The sequence below is a fragment of the Passer montanus genome, unplaced genomic scaffold, assembly GCF_014805655.1.
Source record: "Passer montanus isolate IOZ18808 unplaced genomic scaffold, ASM1480565v1 scaffold45, whole genome shotgun sequence".
Lineage (NCBI taxonomy): Eukaryota > Metazoa > Chordata > Aves > Passeriformes > Passeridae > Passer > Passer montanus.
In genome coordinates this window covers 4,116,356-4,131,942 of record NW_024369373.1, presented here as the reverse complement: position 1 = coordinate 4,131,942, position 15,587 = coordinate 4,116,356, and the positions used below count along the sequence as shown (strand labels likewise).

Here is a 15,587-nt window from a genome sequence, read left to right as displayed (position 1 = left end):
GCAGCTTTTCCTTTTCCGTTTTTTCCTGACATCAATTACATCAATTTTCCTGACATCAGTTACATCAATTGTCTCCTCATGAAACTCCATCACGTTTGAGACTCGAGTCTCAGTGGGACCTTAGCTCTAAGGTCTGCTTCAGAAGGGGAGACAAACCATGCACAGTCTTTCAGGGCTTTTCTTTTCCAAATCTGCTCCAAAGCTGCTGGCAGCAGGAGTGGGGTTATTTGGGATACTGATTCTTTTCTAACTTTAATGAATTTATAAGTCAGTTTTTCATAAGCAAAGGTATTTAACTGGTGAGTTGACAAATGTAACATTACTTTGGCCTGATCTAGAGCCCTGTAATGACAAAACATTGCCCCATATAACACTGTGGATATGAACACATCAGTGTTAACTCAATAGCAGAGAAGACACCAGAATAAATTAATTTAAAAATCCTTTTACAGGCATTAGGGACACAGCAGCTGCCAAACCATCAGCAAATGCACATTATAGAATCACAGAATATTACAGGGTTGGAATGGCCCTCAAAGTTCATGCAGCCCCAAGCCCCCTGGCCAGGGGATTTCCCTGTAGTCCTCCAAGGCCACCTGTCCTCGTTTCCACTTCCTGAAAGTTTCTTTTTCCTTTCTGAGAAAAAACTCTTCTTTTCTACAGTGGTATTTTTTGTTCTCCGCTGCTCAGCAGCTTCTTCTCCATCCACGAAGGCCTCCTGGCATTCTTGCCCGATTTCCCTCTTGTCATGCATCGCTCCTGAGCCTGAAGGACATGATCCTTGAAATTCAGCCTTCATTCTTAGGTCATTATCAAGGAGTAGCGTCAAATTAATCGGATTTTTCTCTGCTGATGGAGCAATCGGCTTCAAAGACTGCGAGAAACACGCACAAGCGGAGGCCGCCCCTCAGCCGGGCGGGAGAGCCACAGAAGCCTCGCAAGAGTCCCGCTCGCACCGGGGCTGTGCCCGAGACACCCGTGAACCGCCTAACAGGACACGACAGCCTCAACCCTCGGCGGGCCGTGAGCTGCGAGGCCGGGAGAGCCGCTGGCCGCCTCACGGGAGCCCCGGAGCGGCCGCGGAGCGGGAGCGGCCCGACCCCCGCCCCTCAGGGCGGCCCCGCAAAATGGCGGCGCCCATGCAGAGCGCCGCCTCCTCATTGGCCGCGCCCGCGGGGCTCCGCCAAGAAGCCGCTCAGCGAGTGGCGGCCGCGCAGCCGTCGCCATGGCAACCACCCCGCCCTCGCTTCCTATTGGCCGAGCGGCGCGCGGAGCCCGGGCAACCGGCCGGCGCGGCGCGGGTTGCTGTGAAGGGCCGGTTGCGGGGCGGTGGCGGGCGGGGGTCCCGGTCCGGTACTGCCGGGCCCCGCCGCCGCCGGCGTGCAGCCGATCGGCCTCGCCCCCACCAGCGCTCCCGTCCCGTGATGTTCGTCAGCCGTGAGGCCTCGTCCCCCGCCGCGCCGCCTCGCAGGAGAGTCTCGCCGTGACCGTGCGTGAGCGCCCGCAGGACGGCCGGGGCAGCCCCGGTGCACGGCCTGGCCGAAGGACGCGCTAGCGGAGCCCCGCCGGGAGGAGGAAGGCGCCGCGCTGAGCCATGGCCGTGGCCGTCACCACGAAGACGGCATGGAAGCTGCGTGAGTGCCGGGCGGGGCGGCGGGAGGGGGGGGAGCCGCCTCACCCTGCCCTGCCTGCGGCGCCCCTGCCCTCCTTCGGCATCGCTGGCTGGGATCTCGAACTCCTGGAAGTCCTGTCGGAGAACATAGCGGCACAGTGAATAGCGTGGCCTCGTCAGTGCTGCTTTCAAAGGGTCGCTGTTGTTATTTTTTCCGGATAGTTGCTGCAGCGCTAGGCTAAGTGCCTGTCTAACCCCACATGGCTCTGCTGTAGTGCGAGAGCAGCCGAGGCAGCGAGGGATGGGGACCTGGATGTGCGGAGAGGCTGGGGCATGAGAGGCTGGACAGCAGTCCCACACAAAGGGGTGTGGGGTTCCTGGTCGATGTCAAGTTGAAAATGAATCACCAGTGTGCCCTGGTAGCCCAAAGGGCCAGCTGTGCCCTGGGATGCATTGAGAAAGGTGATGGTGCCACTCTGTCCTGTGCTGGTGCAGTCCCACCTCGAGTCCTGGGGGCAGCTTTGGGCACCACAGTTTAAGAAGGATATAAAGCTTTTGGGGAGCTTTGCTGCTTGGAGTGACTTGCTGCACCTGGGCATCGGAAGAAGGGCTGTGAATATGGTGAAGGGTCTAGAGGGGAAGGCATGCAAAGGAGTGATTGAGGTCTCTTGGCTTGTTCAGCCTGGAGAAGAGGAGACTGAGGGCAGAGCTTATCATGAGCTGCAGCTTTTTCATGAGTGCATTGGAGGGACAGCTCCGATCTCTGCTGTCTGTGACCAGTGAAAGGGCCTGAGTGAGCCTCTGGAGCTGTGCCAGGGGATGTTTAGGTTGAAGATTAGGAAAAAGTTCTTCACAGGAGCAGGAGCAGGCTCCCCAGAGAAGTACTTACAGCACTAAGCTTGCATTTGGCCAAGGCTCTCAGGCCAAGGGGGGATTGTCCTGTGTAGGACAAGCAGGGGTGGGACTTGATGGTCATTGTGGGTCAGGTAGAACTTGATGGTCCTTGTGGGTCCCTTCCAACTCAGAATATTCTGTCATTCAATGGAAGCTGCTCTTGAGAGCCAGGTTATGATGGGGTATCCCCTCAGTGTCAGGGAGAAGGCCTCAAACTTAGCCTCTATGGAGTTGTCCCTCATTGGTACTTGTACCGAGGGTTCACTGAGCTCTCTGCTGCAGGAGAAATGAGGTGATCTTTGCAGGGCCTCTGTGTCACTCTTTGAAATTGCTTTGCAAGAGACAGTAAGAATCTGGTGGTTCCATGTCCATTATTCATCCTCTGAAGGAGCCGTGGACAGTTGCTGACTGTCAATTTCTATCTGGTCACTGATGAGTTATTTCATTGAGGAATGCCTAGAAGCAATAGGATGTGATCAGTTGCTTTAGTCAGTGAGTGGGCTCTGGAAACTGGCTGTCAGAAATAGTGTCCTTGGCTGGTAACATGTGAAATCATCTGAGATTACTGACTGAGGAATTTTGTATCTTTCTGAGCAGAAAGCCAGTTTGCTGTTATCTTCCCATCCCTGAAACTCCAATTGCAGGAAGAGCTGAAAGTCTGTCCATCCCCATTCTCCCTAGGTGGGCAGAGAGGTTCTTGATCTTCATTTTTGCTGGATGCTGCCCCATCTTAGCATCCTCTTTAGGGGCAAAAGCATTCTGAGTGTTAGGGATGTTTCAGCAATGCTAATTAGGAGTTGTGTGATACTGGGCTGGTAGGTGATAGCTGGTGACAAGAACTCCATTAAATAAAAAATTTGTGGGTTTAAGGGAGAGCAAATGAACCTCTCTGCCCAAGGCAGACATCTGTTTGTCACCTGGCTTTTAGGAAGAGACTCAGTCATTCCACAATGACTTTTAAACTTACAATATATTATTAAGAAGAAAATCAAGATGGGAAAAAGAGGAGCTGCTGACACACTCATTTCAACAGCAATGCTCAGCATCTGTCCTTGCAATTTTAACTAGTGAGTTGGTCTAGTAATGCTAATTGTACTTTTGGTTATCTTCTAGTCTGTATATCCATACAGGCTTTGTTTTGGCATTTTTATGTGGAAGTTTGGTCTTTCGACACAATGCAGGTGTATTTTCAGATTTGCCCTTCACATGTAATTTAGGGTCCAGTCACCTTTGTAATTTGAAAGGTGTTTCTCCAGCCCAAGTGAAAGTTGCGCAGTTTTGCTTTCAAAAAAACACTCCTGAGAGTTTGAGATCAAAGTACCTGTAATTATTATTGCAGCCATCTAAAATCCTTTTGGATTAGTGTTGCATGTAAAATGATCACATTGCTCCTCCCAGCCAAACAATCTGAATGAAAGCTGAATTGGTGCTACCTAGCCTTTTTACAGACTCATAACAATTTTTGCAGTTTCATAACTATGAGGCATGCAAATCCTGTGATGTTTTAAAGAAGAGAACAGTTAGATGAAGATATTGACAGATGCATCTGCCAAAACCCCCTGCCAAAATTCTGAATGAATTTTAAATTCCACTGTGAGGTGTGTAAGCAAATATGCTAATTTTGCTTCTTTTTTGCCCCAAATTGGTTTCTTTATGATGAGGTTTCCATAGAGTTCTGTTATTGCAGTGTCAGAGCATCCCCTCAGCTCCCATTTTTTTAGCAATCATTTAGCATCAGTCAGATTTGTTGTTTTCTGCCCATTTCATGGATATTCACCCTCCTGTGTCACAGCTGCATGCCCTGCAGTGCTCAGTTTTGCCTGTGTTCCCTAGTGAGGATGTAGCAAAGTCTCTGCCAAAGCTCAGAGAAAGGAGCTCCACCTCTCCCCACTGCTGAGTCTGGCTTTTTTATGGGTAAGGTAACAAACTGTACTGCTGCTCCTCTGCCAGTTCCTTTCAGGTTGGACTGTCTGCTGCTGCTCTCTAGAACAGGATTAGAGGGCCTTTCACTAGATCACCCTGGCTGCTGTGCATTACTGCAGGTAAAGTGCCTTGCTGCACTTGAGCAAATCTTCAAAAGCTCCTGAGCTGCTGCAAATGAGAGAAGATGCTTTTTGTGAGCCATGTGAGCACTGGAGTTGTGAAACTTTGGTCAGCAGATGTTTTAAGTGCAGCAGGAAGGGCCAAGAAGGACTGTTCAAAGCAAGATAATAATGTGACTTCTTATCTGAACAGGGGACTGCTGCAGCTTGTCCAGTGGAAACTGGAAAGTGTTTCTGGAGAAAGAATTTTTTTTAGACCTTTTGGAGGGATGGGATGGAAATTTTTATAACTGATGTGTAATGAGTGTTTGCTTTGTTTTGTGCAGAAGAGATCATGGCCCACAGCAGCAATGTATCCTCAGTAGTCCTGGGAAAAGGTTCAGGCCGGATGCTGGCCACTGGAGGAGACGACTGTCGGGTCAACATATGGTCAGTTAGCAAGCCCAACTGCATCATGGTAAGAACAGGCCTGTTTTCAGCTTCTGGGGGATGGGAATATTCATTCTGAGGTTTGGAGGGTAGAGAATGAGGGGAGAGATTGTTGGGGTGGAGCCTGTGGGACTTTTGAATGGAGTTTGCCAACACAAAGCTGTGTAACCAGATTCTAGCTAAAGATAGGGACAGAACTGGGTGCCTGCTGTGACCACTGCTCTAGAGACATTGTGGGAATGCTGGAGCTGGACCAGTGCTTACTCAGATAATAAATACTCTGCTTTATTATATTACCAGGCTACAAATAATTAAAGGAAGAGTTTTATACAAGAACAGCTGGATTTACAGTGCAGGCTACAGGGGCCATTTTTATACCCTGGGTTTTGCAGTCACAGCAGGATGCATTCCCACCTGTGCCCTAACTGTCACCATGAAGGTTGCCACAATAGTTTGCTGTAGGCTGGGGAGGAGTAACTCTGGTTGCAGTGTGTTAGCAAGGGTAGGGTTACCCAGGACTGATCACTAAAGAGCACCATAAATATAAATTTAACAGATATTTATCCTGCATCACTTTGCGTGGGTTGTATAAAATCAGCTTTAGCACATCTTGTGTCATTTGTTTAATTAACAACACAATAATGTTGTGGTACCAAAGGCGTTGCTCTAGCCAGTGTGAGCCTTGTGAGAAAAGAACCAGGAAAGGCAGGTCAAAAAGGCGAAAAGGAGAATTTGTCCACTTTATTTTTCTGTTCATTAAGTGTATGAATGATCACCTTTAGCAGGACTGTGCTTTTGCATAGTGTAGTTAAGCAGTGTCTGTTCAGGCTCTTGGTGGTGGCATGACTCCAGTTTGAAGCTGGACTGTTGCCTTACTAGAGAAGAAAGTTGAAGGACTAACCCTGTACCTTTCTGTGGTGGCAGAGCTGCACCTCTGTGCTTCCTGGAACCACAGACACTGAGAGCTGCTGTTTCTGAGAGGCAGGGACTGACTGAAGCTGCTCGTGCCATTCTTGTATATCAAAAGAATCTTGATTTTTTGGGGTTGTCCTCTGAAGGTCATTTTTAATGTTTATATTATAATATAAATATATTATGGATGTTTGTGTTGGGAAAGAGGGAGAAGAGGAACTCTTCAAGTAGCATTGGGACTTGGTTTAAATGTGATGGTTGTCACTTGGTTTAAGTAATGGCAGTTGCTGCTGTGGATTTTATAAAGGATTTCAATTGCATATGGTTTCCTAAGAAAGCTCCATTAGAACAGGCAGCTTCCAACTGGCATTCCCAGCCTCTGTATGTGTGTGGGAGGCACAGAGCTGGTGTAGCTATTTAAAAAGACATTTGAGAATGGACTAAAGCAGAGAATACTGCTTTTTTGGCAAGCAGAAAGTCTCCAATGGTGGGATTTGTTTTCTAGAGCTAGTTTTAAATATTCTTGTGTTTTGCTAAAATATGGGCCTTTTCAAAATGCTAATATAATTTGTAAGCTTTCAGGTGCTCAAGGATGAATGGAACCTCATGTGAATTACTGCCTTATGCCTCAAGTCAGTAATTCAGTATTAGCACCATGCTATCACTGTGACATCCATTGCTGGCAGCAACCTATGGCTCCATGCTTTTGTGAAAGTTTCAAAGCAGCCCTGCTTTTGCTCTTGCTTGGATTTTGTAACTGGTTCATGACACTTACATGACCCATTTAGAGCAAACACGGTGCCATTGTGCTACCACAGCATAATTTTTATGATGTAAGAATGTGTCAGCCTTGTCTGAGCATCCACACCTAATGTTTAACTACCTGTGTCTCTGTTGATGCATCCTTTAAAACTTAGTCAGTGTGCCCCAGAAAGTGATTCCAAAGATAATGTGGGAATACAGGTGTGCTGTGCTGGGTGCAGTGATGGGTTTTGGAGTGCTGTGCCACCCTTTTTCCTCTGCTGAGGAGAAAGGACTGTGGCACAGCCAGGTGGGCCCAGCTCATGGCTAAAGAGTGGGCTCTGAACAGTGCCATGGTTCCTGCAGGGCTGTGCCAGCAGCTGTTGCCTGACCCTGCTGGTTTTCTTTGCAGAGCTTGACAGGCCACACAACCCCCATCGAGAGCCTGCAGGTGAACCCAAATGAGAAGCTCATAGTTGCAGGGTCCCGCTCAGGCTCCATCCGAGTTTGGGACCTGGAAGCTGCCAAAGGTATGTGCCCATGAGTTTTTGCTTCTGGTCATGCACACTGTTTGGGGAATCCTTATGTGTAATACCTACACTGACCCAGAAGGTTCCTGGTTTAAGAAGGAACAGGAGCCTGGTATTGCTTTCATCTTCATCTGCATCTATTTTTTGCCCTTCTGCTGAGGGTATAGAGCTGTGTATTCATGCTTGAGCAGAAATTTGCACATGTTTTGAGGACACTGATCTAAGGAACTGGTTTCTATGGTTTTGACCTGAGTGTGTCAAAATCTGTATTCCACATCAGTTTCCATGCATGTATAGATAACTAGGCATATATAATTTGTATTCAGAGTCTCAGCTTAGAATTGTCAACTTTAATAAAAGGATCCCAAACCACATTGGAAGTTTTAAGTTTATTAGGTTCTGCATAAATGCAGGAATCCTCTGCTTGTTGTCTTCTTGTTCTTAGGTTCTAACTTTTTTCCTCTAGCAATTTTTCTGCTCTCCTGCTCTTGCATGGCCATATAAATAGACAAAGACCTAATTTTTAATAAACTGTAAAAGCTATGAACTCATCAAGCTCTGATCCTTTAAAGGCCACTGTTGAGTCATGCTTTATTTATTGCATTTTCCTCAAATCCTAGAATGAGTTTGCAAACGTATCATAAATCACTTGAGTGCATTCCAGCAGGAATACCAGAAAATGACCCAATATTTCTTATAGGTTACTACTTGTTCATAGAAGGAATGTGTAGTGAAAATAGACTTACACTGGCTGAGCTAAGGAGGCAAACCACAGGCAGCATCAATAATGGAAAGCACTGATGTCATTCAGACAGTTAGAATTAGCTCAGTTATGGAATAGTTTGGCTCTGCCTATGGGGAGTAGCTGATCTGGCTGCATTTATTAGAAGACCTATGAGCCTGTGTCTGTGCAAATGACCACTCCAGCTCTGGCTCAAGAGCTAATTTCTGCCAGGGGAATCATCAGCTTGTTCCAGCTGATGGATGAGGGAGAGGGATTGCCCTTGTTATTATCTGAGCAGTTTTTCTTCGAGTTGAGTTCTGCATTTGTCACTGCTTCCCGAGATATGATGTACCAGTTCTACTGGTCCTTGCTGGTTTCCAGAATTACAGGGGGTGTTACATGATGACTTGCTGAAACACTGATCGTTTCTTTGTCTCCTGCTTCCTGAGCATCCATTTCCTGTCTTTGTGGTGATTCTTTCAAGGGGCAATTGAAGGACTCCAGGGTGAATATTGGAACCTCAGAGGTGGTGCCTGGATGGGGTGCAGAGTCCTGGGAAAGGGTCTGTCTAATAACTGCAAGGTGAATGCTGCAGGCAGTCAAGACTGTTTCACTTCACTTCCCAGCCAAAACTGTTCCTCCTCTGGCCCATTTTGCTGTCTGTGTAACAAATGGAAAGAGGCACTGCCTGCCAGCTGCCTCATGTTCAGAATGGAGATCCTTGGAGTTCTGTCTGTAGTTTCCATACCTAAGGACAGGACTGTCATTAAGTTCATTGATCATGGGCTTTCTATTGCTGTTTCTTTGCATTGCTGGGATCAAGTCAAAGGCATTTCTACAAAATAATGTGTATTTCCGTAATGGTGGGGATAATATGGCTACACTTCTGCCTGGTGTCTGGTGGAAATAAACTATTAAATATTTTCCCCCTATTCCTTCTCTCTGCTCTGTCTCTCCTTTTCCCAGTTCTTCGTACCCTACCAGGTCACAAAGCAAATATCTGCAGCCTTCATTTCCATCCTTTTGGAAGCTTTGTGGCATCTGGCTCTTTGGACACCAACATTAAGGTAAAACCCAGCTTCCACCAGAGATTTCCCTCTGTACTTGCGGTGTCTTTGTTTTGAAGAGTGCCAGAACACGTTTTGTGTCAAGCTGTTGGTGGATGCTGCACATCATCATTTCCATGTGTGGGCAGTTGTGTTTGTGAGTGCTTGTGAAATCCGTGTGTGTATTTTCACAGCCAGCTCATGAATGTGACTCCTCTAGTGTGGAATGTGGCTCTGAGTAAGGTGCCAGCCAAGACCTGGTGTCAGCAAGCACAGATGTCCTGGTTGCTGTGGATTGTATTTGCTTCCTCAGACTGTGTTTGACTGTCAGAACTGAGCTGCTGTAGTAAGAGACACCTTCCAGGAGTGATTCTCACTTGGGGAGTTAGAAAATACCCCTAAGGCCTGCAGGTGTTCAGCAGCCCATTCATTCTGCAGTGACTGTTAGCTTGGTGACACAGATTCCTTGTTCTGGCAGGACCCTTGAGCTCCCAACATACTGCTCTAAACATACCATTTGTTTGATACTGCTCTAACCATACTATTTGTTTGTTTTTCTTCCTTGTAGCTCTGGGATGTAAGAAGAAAAGGCTGTATCTTCACATTCAAGGTAAAATATTTCATTAGGTTTTAAAAAGAGGGGAGAAATATTTATTTTGAGGACTTGTGAGCAAACCTAAATGTGATTATGTACAATGAGCTTCCTGGTTTTCCAGCATGAAAATAAGATCTGTGTGATTTGTGGCCTGGCAAACCTCAGCAGGCCTCTGCAAGCTGTGTGGGAATATGAAATGGATATTGTAGGATATCAATGGGTATCATGTGTTATAGTGTGGATGGCTTTGGTGGGGGAGGAAAGCATCCATGAGGGTTTCTTTATATTCTTAATGGTGTTACCACTGTGCTGAAATGGTTCTGTTCTTGGGACCTGTTTTTATCTGAAGAACTTGCTGTATATTAATTTCATGTACAAACCAGAGACTAAGTGTCACAGCACTTCTATCTGAGCATATGTAAATCTGTAATTTAGAACTGATCCTTATTAGTGAAGCCAGATCTGTATTTACCATACTTAAAACTGATGGCATAAATGACTAGGTGAGAGAGACTACACACACTTAATGTGGCTGGTCGTAGTGTTTTGAGTACAGTGTTGTGTTCTGCCAGCTGTGAGCTCTGTAAAACACTTATTTGGTTTTGGGCTATTACATGGTATAGGATTGAAAGACAAAAGCCAGAACACTGTTGGTTTTCCTCATTCCAGGGTCACACAGAAGCAGTTCGCTGTCTCCGCTTCAGCCCTGATGGGAAATGGGTGGCCTCTGCTGCTGATGATCACACTGTAAAGGTAATTTATTGTGACACCTTCCTTATGTGCTTGTGGCACGTGGGAATGCTGGGATTGTCTTTTTACCAGGCATAAATACCCTTAGTTCATTTGGCAGCTGGCTGAGCCCTGTGGCTTTGCAGAGACTGGTTTTCTTGTGGGGACCCTGTGTGATGGCCCACAACACCCATGGAAGAGCTGCAAGGGTTGAAATGCCCTTATCCAGCAGGCACATTGGGAGAGACTGTGCACAGAAAAATCAATGTTTTGATGGCAGTAAAGTTGTGATACCTGAATGTTTGCCTCAGTAAACCTTGTAGAATGAGTTGTCCACAGCACATTGCTTCACCAGACTAATTTCTGGCTCTGTTTGTGTTATACACATTACATGTGATTATCAGACTGAAAATTGCTGTCAGGACTGAGCAGAGCAAGAGGAGGAGTCCAGGAAGGTATTGACTGAAGTGGTGACTTCAGTTGTTTCACATGGAGTATGGAGGAATGAAGATTAAGGACTGATTTTATTTTCAGTTTCACATGAAATTAACTGATCAGTTATTTCATTGCATTTTCAAGTGGGGAGTGAAGCACAGGAAGAAGGAATTGCTAAGGGATTCAGAGCTTTTGAATTTTTGTTTATTCACTTTTGAGATACAGTCTGTGGGGACAGATGGAACTGCTATATTTTGTCTCAGTCTCTAAATATAAACCAGAAACTTCTAGGGGACAAGTTACATGGAAAATAAAAGATAATGCAAAAAAAAAAGAAAAAACCCAACAAAACAAAGCCATAATTGATTTGGATGGTACTCTTTCCCTGATTATTGCTTTCTTTGACAGACTTGGGTCTGTCTGGAGGGGGAAAGTGTTAGAAGCTTACCAGTACAAGGAAATCCCAGGTGTATTGGAAATCTCTAACATTTAATCTCTTCAAGAGTCTCTGTTCTTTTCTCCTTTCAGCTGTGGGATCTGACTGCTGGGAAGTTAATGTTTGAGTTTACAGGACACACCGGCCCAGTAAACGTTGTTGAATTCCATCCCAATGAGTACCTTTTGGCTTCTGGCAGCTCTGACAGGTACATAATGGGAGGGAGGAAGAAGGGAAATGTATTTGTCTGTTCCATTTCCTGATGCCCTTCCTTGTAAGAAGGGCATGTCAAGAGGAATGTCACTCAATTCAAACCTGCCGTTGCAAGAGTCAGACATTAGACAGCAGGACATGACATCTGTGATGGGCAGAACATGGAGATCTTCCCTTCTCATCCAAAATTGATGGCACCTTCTGCCACACTAGAAACCAATGTGTAGCCCCAAGACTCTCCCAAATCCAGCTGACATCCTGAGTGAACAGCAGGCAGCCCTGCTCAGCTGACAGGGTGTTCTCTTATCTCTGGGCTGGCTCTAAATGCCTGTCTGTGTCTAGAGCCTCTAAGTATCTCTGTCTGAATTTATGGATCTCAGCTAGACCAGCCTTCTGTGTAGGCTCACTGTATGTGCACAACATTAAAAGTCATTCTAACTGTTAGTGTTCTGTTTAAAATCTGGATCCGAGTGTGATTTCTAGAGCGACAAGCAATGAATTTTGTTGTGTTGTGTGTACAGGACTGTTCGGTTCTGGGACTTGGAGAAGTTTCAAGTTGTGAGCTGTATTGAAGAGGAGGCCACTCCTGTCAGGTACATTAAATTCCTACTGAAATGTGCTAGGCAGAGACTAAACGTGGGGTGAAGGGGGGGTTTCCTCAGAGAGAGACTTTACTGGGGAGAAGTTGGGCTGCTGGAGATACTGCACAGGTGGACACCACATTGCACAGGTGAACCCCACACTGCAAGGTTCATTGTTAGAAACAAAACTGAAGGTGTTCAGTGTAGTCAGAGATCCACAGGGACTGAGCAAGGTGGGAATGCTGTGCCTGATTCTCCTCCTGCCTCCCTGCCAGGTGTGTGCTCTTCAACCCGGATGGCTGCTGCTTGTACAGCGGCTTCCAGGATTCGCTGCGCGTGTACGGCTGGGAGCCAGAGCGCTGCTTTGATGTGGTCTTGGTGAACTGGGGAAAAGTAGCTGACTTGTCTATCAGCAACAACCAGCTGGTAAGCCACTGCTCCTGAGGCAGGGGTAGGCAGCTGTGAAACACAAGATAAAATCCTGCTGCCTCCTTGCAGGCCTTTAGACCTGTAAGCTTGTGTCAGGGCTTGTAGCATGCCCAAAGGCTGTGTGCCTTGTGCTCCACTTTGTGTCTCTGGCTTCTGGAGGAAAGAACTGGAGCTTAGTTTGACTAGTATTTAGAAGCTATGCTTGGCAAAAGTTTTATCCAAGTCTTTCAAAATTGCTGGCAACTTCAGGTTGAAAAATCAACAGCAATGAACTGAGCAGTCCTCAAGCACAGTTGCTCAGGGTCACTCCATCATGCCTGTTCTCAAAAGGGCTGGTGTGCACCCCCACTCCTTGGTGAATTATCTTGATCTTTTGCCTCTGCAGATAGGAGTTTCCTTTGCACAAAGCACAGTCTCTTCCTTCGTTGTGGATCTCAGCAGAGTCCCAAAGTCAGATTCTGTTCCTCATGGGTTGATCAGGGACGACCAGCCTCTTGTGCCACCCACCCCCACAGGGTCCTCCCTTCGCCGCATCTATGACAGGCCCTCAACGAGCTGCAGCAAGCCACAGAGGTGAGGCAGTCTGCTGGCTTGTTGAGCTTCCAGATTTTAAGGAAATGTCCCAGGCTCAGTGTTCTCGCTCTCTGACAATAAGGCTTCCCCTGACAACAACTCTTTTTCCACAGCAGAGTGAAGCACAACTCGGAGAGTGAGAGGCACAGTCCTAGCAGTGAAGATGACCGGGATGAGAAGGAATCAAAGGCTGAGATCCAGAACCAGGAGGATTACAAAGAGATCTTCCAGCCCAAGAATGCAATCTGTCAGTACCAGGGTTTACAGTGCTTTGGAGTAGTGTTTGAGATCAGGCTGCTAAACTGATTCGATAGAACTGACCTTTGCCTTACTGTGAGATCTTCCAGCCCAAGAATGCAATCTGTCAGTACCAGGGTTTACAGTGCTTTTGAGTAGTGTTTGGGTTTGAGATCAGGGTGCTAAACTGATTTGATAGAACTGACCTTTGCCTTACTGGAACAGAGGCTTCACCTCCACCTGAGAGGCTTCACTCTCCACCTGTGACTGGAGAATTTAGAAAGCTTTTCTTTAACATTCTGCGTTTGGACACTGATGCACAGATCATGATGGTGAATGATGTAAAGGAGGCACCTTTACTAGGGTACTGTGATGTCTGAAGCCTGGCTCAGAATCCAGAGCTTCATTGTAAATATGCTGCCTTCCTATTCTGATTAGAGTGTTAAGGGAATTTTGTTAGCTTAGAATTTTGATATGTATAAGATCAGCAATCTTCATTAAAGAAGGAAAGACAAAATGTTTTGTTAAAGCAAAGACTTGTTTAGGAGGCATTGTGCAGTGTATGTATCTCATTTTTATGCAAATGATAAAAATGAGATACTCTTTCTGAGGAATTCATTGCATTATTTTTGTTTACTTATATAAATCAATACCAGGAGGTGAATTTTTCCTAATATCATTTGTTGTGACAGTGCCTTGTCTCACACTTCACACCTCTACAGCAGCAGTGAACCACAGGGGTCAGTTTTGTCCCTTCAGTCCATGAAGGCTGAAAGCTTTTAGCTAAACTCAACAATAGTGTCAAGGTTCCAAAGGAGATAACTCTGCTTGTTGTATCACTGATTATCCTCATGTGTGGAGTGGTTGGAGATTTCTCTGCTCCAAGGTTGACTTGCCATTTATCTGTAGCCTTGGATTCTCCTTCATGTGTTTATTATTTAAATCTTTTTCTGTAGGCCGAACTCCTCCTCGAAATGAGCCCTTTCCTGCCCCTCCTGAGGATGGTGAGTATGGAAATGACCCCCTGGTGGGGATGGGGTAATGGCCCTCAAAAGAGGGAGAGCTGCCTGAAGGCAGAAATTACTCCTTGCAGTATAGCAAGGAGTACTCTTGAACAGCAAGTTACTCTTGAAAGTACCAATCAGTTTCTGCTTTCCCACTTCTCTCCCTCTTGGCAGAGCCTGGAACTGCAAAGGAAGCAGTGAAGCCCAGCCAAGCTGTGGATGTGCAGACCTCGCTGCCAAAGCAGGAGCTCGTACGTTCTGTGTGCTCTGTGAATCTGTGCTCCTGCTCCCTCTGTGAGCAATGTGCAGAGCTGGAGAATTTGTCATTTCTGCTCAGGCTGGTTCCTTCACTGCAGGGCAGTAAAAGTGCAGCTCCAGGCTTTGTGCTGCCAAGTGTCTTGCCTTAGCAGTGGAACCAAGGCCAAGCCTCCAACAGGCTCTGTTGTTTTACTTTGCTGCTTGTGCTTGCAGTGGTGCTTCTCCTTGCATCTCAAAATTGGGACACTCAGAGAATCAAGTGCCAGGTTTCTACAAATGCTTGAACAGAGGCTGTTTTGTTGCCAAAAGTGCAAGCAGCTGATGGGCCAGTATTCGTTTTACTGGCTTCTTTAGAATTCTCTCTTAGCCTTCAGGCTGGCCACAGCCCATTGCCCTAATTTCAGATAACAATAACATCACTTGGCACTTCTGCTGGGACATCTCCATTTTCTTTACAAACCTTAATTATGTCGTGGTGTGTACCTGAGAGACACTTTATTGCCTCTTAAATTATGCTACCAAACTGCAGACTGTTTCTATGTTAGGGCCCTGCAGTGAGAAGAAAGCAGGTCAGAAATAAAGATCATCAGACTAGGGCCAAACTGTTCCTGCCAGAGCTTTTATCCCAATTTCTCCTGCAGCCTGATCCAGTCCAGAGGCCACCAATTGCCTCCTCAACTTTGAGCAGAACAGAGCCATCAGTGATTCCTGCAGCCAGGAATGAGCCCATTGGACTGAAGGCCTCTGACTTTCTCCCAGTAAGTGTCTCTGGACAATGATTTCCAGCCTATGTCTGTGACGGGTGGCATCAGAAAGGGGTTGCCCCATAGTGATAGATGTGAATACAGCACAGTTGAGCCCTGCTCTTACCAAAGCAGAGAGCAAGGGGTGAGACAGTGGTTCATTAAAAAAATTAGTCTCTGCCATTACATGTACATAATAATTTCACAGGAATCTCTGTCTCTTGCATCTTGGAGGCTTCTTGCTCTCCCCTGGGGAGGGTATTCCCTTGTCCTAAAAGGGGGAAAGACCAGAGCATCCTGATGATGTCAAACTCTAAAAGTGAGTAAATGAAGTAGGTTCTATCATGGCCTGGGCAGGAAGCAAATTGAGAGTCTAATGAATTATGTAAGATTTATGCTTTGTAATGAAACTTGCAGTTCCCAG

The 15,587-nt window shown here is 46.5% G+C and overlaps 1 protein-coding gene across 3 annotated transcripts in view; it reads left to right on the top strand.

The window, feature by feature from the left end:
- Positions 1-1,274: 1,274 nt before the first annotated feature.
- Positions 1,275-15,587, top strand: part of KATNB1 (katanin regulatory subunit B1) — a 19,446-nt gene continuing 5,133 nt past the window's right edge. Inside the window, exons 1-14 of one of the 3 annotated variants that reach the window (XM_039721121.1) lie at positions 1,275-1,634; positions 4,875-5,005; positions 7,043-7,160; positions 8,851-8,951; positions 9,499-9,540; positions 10,195-10,278; positions 11,218-11,333; positions 11,860-11,931; positions 12,195-12,345; positions 12,734-12,921; positions 13,035-13,168; positions 14,115-14,162; positions 14,337-14,413; positions 15,062-15,178. In XM_039721121.1, coding sequence (XP_039577055.1) covers positions 1,595-1,634; positions 4,875-5,005; positions 7,043-7,160; positions 8,851-8,951; positions 9,499-9,540; positions 10,195-10,278; positions 11,218-11,333; positions 11,860-11,931; positions 12,195-12,345; positions 12,734-12,921; positions 13,035-13,168; positions 14,115-14,162; positions 14,337-14,413; positions 15,062-15,178 — 1,419 coding nt within the window. In that variant the 5' untranslated portion in view covers positions 1,275-1,594. The remainder of the gene's footprint in view (positions 1,635-4,874; positions 5,006-7,042; positions 7,161-8,850; positions 8,952-9,498; positions 9,541-10,194; positions 10,279-11,217; positions 11,334-11,859; positions 11,932-12,194; positions 12,346-12,733; positions 12,922-13,034; positions 13,169-14,114; positions 14,163-14,336; positions 14,414-15,061; positions 15,179-15,587) is intronic. The other 2 variants (XM_039721122.1, XM_039721123.1) reach the window with 2 other exon arrangements.